Source organism: Coregonus clupeaformis, chromosome 36, assembly GCF_020615455.1.
Source record: "Coregonus clupeaformis isolate EN_2021a chromosome 36, ASM2061545v1, whole genome shotgun sequence".
In the NCBI taxonomy this organism is placed as follows: Eukaryota; Metazoa; Chordata; class Actinopteri; order Salmoniformes; family Salmonidae; genus Coregonus; species Coregonus clupeaformis.
Window position 1 is genome coordinate 34,670,584 of NC_059227.1, and position 6,696 is coordinate 34,677,279.

At 46.7% G+C, this 6,696-nt stretch overlaps 1 protein-coding gene across 4 annotated transcripts in view; it reads left to right on the forward strand.

Annotated features, from left to right (window-relative positions):
• The window catches only part of LOC121552734 (transport and Golgi organization protein 1 homolog), an 18,232-nt gene extending 12,975 nt beyond the window's left edge, over window positions 1-5,257 (forward strand). The window contains exons 18-27 of one of the 4 annotated variants that reach the window (XM_041865756.2): window positions 67-205; window positions 410-608; window positions 794-861; window positions 959-1,047; window positions 1,901-2,014; window positions 2,785-2,856; window positions 2,975-3,021; window positions 3,197-3,262; window positions 4,251-4,611; window positions 4,769-5,257. In XM_041865756.2, coding sequence (XP_041721690.2) covers window positions 67-205; window positions 410-608; window positions 794-861; window positions 959-1,047; window positions 1,901-2,014; window positions 2,785-2,856; window positions 2,975-3,021; window positions 3,197-3,262; window positions 4,251-4,611; window positions 4,769-5,061 — 1,448 coding nt within the window. In that variant the 3' untranslated portion in view covers window positions 5,062-5,257. The remainder of the gene's footprint in view (window positions 1-66; window positions 206-409; window positions 609-793; window positions 862-958; window positions 1,048-1,900; window positions 2,015-2,784; window positions 2,857-2,974; window positions 3,022-3,196; window positions 3,263-4,250; window positions 4,612-4,768) is intronic. The other 3 variants (XM_041865757.2, XM_041865758.2, XM_041865759.2) reach the window with 3 other exon arrangements.
• Window positions 5,258-6,696: the final 1,439 nt, after the last annotated feature.

Below are 6,696 nucleotides of genomic sequence, written 5' to 3' on the forward strand. Positions count from 1 at the left end.
TAGAGTTTGATATGCATCACTCCCTTTTCTCTCTCTCTCAACACAATCAACTTGTTATCGCCACAGAACAATACCAGAAGCTGGAGCACGACATCTTGTTGGTGAAAAGTGATAAGAACCACCTGGAGAACCAGTACAAGACACTGCAGCAGAAGAACGAGATCATCACAGAGATGTACCAGCAGAAGGAGAACGCCTTGCAGCAGTAAGTAGAGCTAGATGCTTTTCAGTTCAGTTCACCATTGTAGGTATTGTTCTCAGTGGCACCACGGCATGTAAAAAGAACAATGACTTTTTCCTCAATGTGTCGTCTTCAAAATGTCTCATTTTTTTGCTGTGAAGTATATTGAGATTATTGAATGCACTTTAAATAAAGCTTGATTTGATTTGTGTGTGTGTCACCTCACAGGAAGCTGACCAAGGAGGAGTTTGAGCGTCGCAACAAGGAGGACAGGCTGACTGAGGTGGACGGCATGGCCCTGGAGGCCGAGGAGGAGGTCAAGGTATGCAGGCAGCGTATCAAGGAGATCCAGGACGAGCTGAAACAGACCGAGAAGTCCTACAAAGCCCAGATCATTGAGCAAGAGCAGAAATCCCACGAGAACTGGGTATGTACAATGCAGTACAACTTATTTGTTACAGCAACAACGTTAGTGTGTCTGCTGCTCGTTTCTCAACCCCCCACTGATGGCACACATGTAGAACGACAAGGACATAAAAAAACAAACATGTCTACTGTTTGACCAATCATTCGTAAGGTAAATGTAAAGTCCCAAACATTCCTTCTCTCTAGGTGATGGCACGCGCCGCAGAGCGAGCTCTGTTGGACGAGAAAAAGGAATCAACTAACCTCCGTAACAAGTGAGTGCAACAACACTACTACAACAAACTCAATTGGGCTATACCAATGGGGTTAGCTATACAAGGCTAGATTTGCCTGTTCTCTTTTTCACCCTAGACTGACAGAGATGTCCAGCAAGCTGAATGAGCTCCGTAGGCCTCTGTTCAAACCCACCCCTGGGATGGCTCCCATGCCTCTCCGACGAGGTAAGAACCAATCCCCACAGAGTTCCCAATGTTACTAGGCGCTGGCGACTGGCACATCTGGGGTGCATTCAGTAAGGCAAAATGTTGAGAACGTACAGAGAGCTCCAAAAGTGTTGGGACACTGACAATTGTGTTGTTGTTTTGGCTCTGTACTCCAGCTATTTGGATTTTAAATGATACAATGACTATTAGGGTAAGTGCAGACTGTCAGCTTTCATTTGAGGGTACAGGCAACGCGCTAGTACAATCAACTGAAAGGATACCGTTTACAGTATACTAAAATGAACTAATAGTATGTAGTATATACTCATTAAGTATGTACTATACAGTATGTTATTATGGGTATAGGAACACAGCTATTGTATCATTTTAAATCCAATGTTCTGGAGTACAGAGCCAAAACAACCAAAAATGTGTCAATGTCCCAATACTTTTAGAGCTCACTGTACTTTGCAGATAGACATGGAATGAATAGAGCTGAAATGACTCCCTATTCTGGAGGACAGAGATGGATACACCATATGTTTATATCTGAACATTCTGCAATGTTGCACCCTCCTGAACAGACCCTTGTGTTCTTTGAGAGTCCCAGTTGGTTTGGCTCTATTCTATTGTCAGTTGGATAATAGCTGTGATTGCGTTTCAGATGATTTCTTTGACTTTTCTTTTTGACTGTTGGATAGCCCATCTGCTGTTGGAGCTCTACCATTGGAAATATGTGGAGTTGTGTTGTTGTTTGATGCCTATTCCTTGAAGCTGGACCAATGTGGAGAGACTGACCACAGTATTTGGCTGTGTGGTGTTGGTTGGGTGTTCATCGTTTAAATGATGTTAAATGGTTTGGTTTAAACAGGTGATTCGTACGGGCCCTCGCCCGTGAGCGGAGGTGCCCCGTCTCCCCCTCTCATGATGGAGGGTCCCGGGCGACCTCCCTCTGCCCCTGTGGGGCGAAGGAACGAGCCCTACGGTGAGTCTCCAGAAACCCCCGCCCCAGACAGCCTCGGCCCTGCTGATTGGCCAAGCAGTACCGTCCCTCAGCCAATCAAACCCCTCCTATCTTTTTCACCTTTCCTTTTTTCCTTCCTTTATATCCTGTTTCAATCATGTCCCCTTTTCTTCCTACTGCTCTCATCCTGTTCCTAGTTGGTTCCTACCTCTGACCACTTTCTCCTCTTATTTTAGTCTTCTGATTACTTCCTGTTTACATTTTGATTTTCTTCCTTTCACTGCCATCTTTTCTCCTCATACCTACCGCTGTACCCATCTTTCTCAACCGTGTTTGCGTGTACAGGCGGTCCAGAATGTCCCCTTGCCTCCGCTTTCTTTCACCATCCCCCTCGTGCATTCCTCCTGCTCTTTCAGTACTATGTTGTTGTCTTGGTTGTGTTCAGCTGTTGTGAGGTCATATGTGAGGGGCATGTCCTTGAGATAGTCAGGTTACAAAAGCCTTAGCCGTTGTGTTCCCTTGTTGTTCTTTAGCCATGTGGTATTAATATTGATTCACAAGTGTTCTAGTTGTGGAATAATAATATCCTACCAGGATATGGCCAAACATTTTCCTGAGACTGCAAATAGACCAGACACTGCTATAAATAGATGGTAGCATGAACGAGTAATGTGAAGACTCAGGTGCCTAATGACAACCAGGAGAGCCAAGAAGAGGTTAGAGAATATGGCAGTGTTCACATTAGCCTTGGAAGTAGGCTGATGAATGACCGTGTATTTTGTGTTCAACAGGACCACGACCTCCATCTGACCCTCACGGCCGTTACCCCCCTGACCACAAACACCCAGTGGCTGCTAGACCTGGTAGGGGTGATTTTTATTTGTCAGTGAAGGTTGATTCAGTATTATTCCCTATGATCCAATATCTGTATTATCCAAGCTGTATTTCCTCTAATCATTCTGTTCTTTACTCCGCCGTTAGACACCATTGCACCACGGACATCCTCTCCAAGCAGTCTGGAAAGCTCGGTAAGTTTGTCAATTTGTGACAATGTCCACAACTTATTTAGTTCCTTATTACGTTACGACGTCAGGAGGGGAACTAGCCAAGGAAAGTTTCAATGAGACACCTTGAGTCCTTAGTCTTATGTGCATCTCTCCCACCTGTTCCTCCATCCATCATGTGGGTGTGTTTGCTCTAAAGCAGACCACTCCACTAGAGGCAGAGTCACAGGCTGAGGCCCAGGCCTCCACAGAGAACCCAGAGGCAGTGAGTATTATGTAGGAGGCTGAGGCACGGTGGCAGGGATGTGGATATGTGTGTGAGCATGCTTACCCCAGTCATGGATCAATGGCAGGCAGTGGGCTAGTGGCTTCACAGGGTTGTCAGACTTAACAGTAACTGTCCAGTGAAAACAGAATGATTTTCAGAATGATTAACTCGTGTTTGTGGCCAAAGTGTAAATTGAAGAGGAAAAAAACAACCTCAAGTTTGTATCGCAAACTGACCATTTCAAAAATGTGTGCTAGTTCCTCATAGTATACCGGTATACGAGGATGATGTCATCCTCCTGAGGACGATGAGCTGGCCAATCAGCGGTCTACTCGCATGAATATTTTTTATGACCGGTATACGCCCACACCATTCTGTTGTTGGGGTACGCCCACACGATTCCAACACAGAAAAGCTTATTTTTAACATGCTTAATGACAATTTTTTGGAAGGAAAACTATTTCACTCATATTGTAATTAGGTATAGGTCATATTTCATTGAAATCTGGGAACACTGAACAGTTACTTGAACATTGCTGGCTGGATTTTCACATGCGTGGTTACTTGTCTTACCAGTTCCCTACATTACAACACCACCCCCACTGAATGAAATGTGGTGACACTGTTCTAGAAAGCCATAACTTCAGCACAACTGCATGATGTGAATTTTGTTATCATTAAAAGCTGTGTGTGTTTTGAGGTTAATGCTTTGTGGAAACGGTCCTGATTCCGAAATCACAGTGGGTGGAACTTAAATGTGTGATCATTTGTTCTTTTTTTTTGTGGGACTGCGTAACTTCACTTACTATTGTGGGATATTGAAGTTCTTTCTCACCAGTGCATGATTGTGTTTTGTTCTAACGAAACTGTTTTGAATCAAACGAAAGGGGCTCTCACTGGTGGTGCCAGCAACAGGGCTACAGACAGCTACATCTACTCTTTAAGACTTCTGTGTTTTAATGGTGTTTATTGGTGGTTCCTCCAGAACTCTGGACCTCAGGGCCCTGGCTCCCTCCTGGTCTCTCCCATCAGCTCCCCCCCTGACTCAGGCCCCGGCCCCCTCAGACCAGTCATCAGCCATCCCTCCGGACTCTGCTACCGTCCCCCTCCTGGCCCTGGGCCCCACAACATCCATCCTCCCTCACCCTTCATGCCTCCCATGTACCGACCAGCCAACGGACACCCAGGCATGATGCCTCCCGGACCCCCACCACCTAATGGACAGCTGCCTGGTCCCATGATGCCACCCGGACAGCGGCCTCCACCTCCTGGTGCCTACGGCCCCCCACACCCACACCACCGGGGCCCTCCTCCACCTCACTATGGGCCGGTGCCTCCCCCATTCGGTAGGTGTTGAATTCAGCCCCCCATCTTTTACCTCAAGTTGACTCTTTGTTATTGTTATTTCGGTTGTGGTTAGTAACTTAGTAGTGATATTGTTATTTTTGTACTATGGTATTATATTCATGTTGTTTTTCACATTCTCATGTTTCTTCTCCCCAGGTGTTCGCGGCGGCCCCCCTATGGCCCGACCCATGGGACCCCCACGTACCTACGTGCAATACGGGCCACGTGATCACTCCATCCCACCCCAGCACCTGCCCCCAGGAGCGGCCCCATACCCTCCTCACGGCGGCCCCAGAGACTTCCCTGGGCAGCCCCCCATGCAGCAGCAGCAAGCCCCCCATGGGCATGACTCTTCTGTGGGCCCCCAGGGGCAAGACTACAGCTCCCAGCAGGCAGCAGCTGCCCTCCAGCCCCAGGACTCAGTCAGCTCCACCATGGCAGAGCCTTAGACACCCACCAACGATGTCAGAGGACTTGGATACCACCCGCTACCATTACCGACTCCGGCTATGTTTAATCAACCACGATTTCTCTCTTTATTTTTCCCTTTAGAATTAAATTGGCTGAATTTTTTTTAATTGTTTACTACATTACCAAAAGTATGTGGACACCTGCTCGTCGAACATCTCATTTCAAAATCATGGGCATTAATATGAACATTGCTGCGGGGAATTGTTCCATTCAGCCACAAGAGCATTAGTGAGTTCGGCACTGATGTTGGGTGATTAGGCCTGGCTCGCAGCAGGCATTCCAATTCATCCCAAAGGTGTTCGACGGGGCTGAGGTCAGGGCTCTGTGCAGGCCAGTCAAGTTCTTCCACACCGATCTCGACAAACCATTTCTGTATGGACCTTGCTTTGTGCACGGGGGCAATGTCATGCTGAAACAGGAAAGGGCCTTCCCTAAACTGTTGCCACAAGGTTGGAAGCACAGAATCGTCTAGAATGTAATTGTATGCTGTAGCGTTAAGGGGCCTAGCCCCAACCATTATTCCTCCTCCACCAAACTTTACAGTTGACACTATGCATTCGGGCAGGTAGCGTTCTCCTGGCGTCCGCCAAACTCAGATTTGTCCGTCAGACTGCCAGATGGTGAAACGTGAGTCCCATGTAGCTCAGTTGGTAGAGCATGGCGCTTGCAACGCCAGGGTTGTGGCTTCGATTCCCACGGGGGGCCAGTATGAAAAATGTATGCACTCACTAACTGTAAGTCGCTCTAGATAAGAGCGTCTGCTAAATGACAAAAAAAATGTTTAAAAAAATATGTGATTCATCACTCCAGAGAACGCGTTTCCACTGCTCCAGAGTCCAATGGCGGCAAGCTTTACACCACTCCAGCCGACGCTTGGCATTGCGCATGGTGATCTTAGGCTTGTGTGCGGCTGCTCGGCAATGGAAACACATTTTAATATATCTCCCGACGAACAGTTATTGTGCTGACGTTGCTTCCGGAGGCAGTTTGGAACTCTGTAGTGAGTGTTGCAACCGAGGACAGATTATTTTTTACATGCTTCAGCACTCGGCGGTACCGTTCTGTGAGCTTGTGTGGCCTACCACTTCGCGGCTGAGCCGTAGCTTCTCCTAGACGTTTCCACTTCACAATAACAGCACTTCTAGTTGACCGGGGAAGCTCTGGCTTGTTGGAAAGGTGGCATCCTATAACGGTGCTACGTTGAAAGTCACTGAGCTCTTCAGTAAGGCCATTCTACTGCCAATGTTTGTCTACGGAGATTGCGTGGCTGTGTGCTCAATTTTATACACCGGTCAGCAACGGGTGTGACGGAAATAGCCGAATCCACTAATTTGAAGGGGTGTCCACATACTTTTGTGTATATATAATGTATATATTTGCAAACAGAAGCATCTAAAAAGCTAGTTTTTCTATGAAAGCATCAGAAAATCAATGTCTTATGTTCCGTGTCTGAAATGTAACTGGCTTGAGGAGTAATGACAGGCTGCCACCATGCAAGAAGGCTTATTGTGCAATAACATTTCTATTGTATGCCGGACAATTCCGTTTTTATTTTGTAAGGTTAAAAAAAAAAAAAAAAAAGCTTAAAGGATATTACATTGATTTTGTATTAA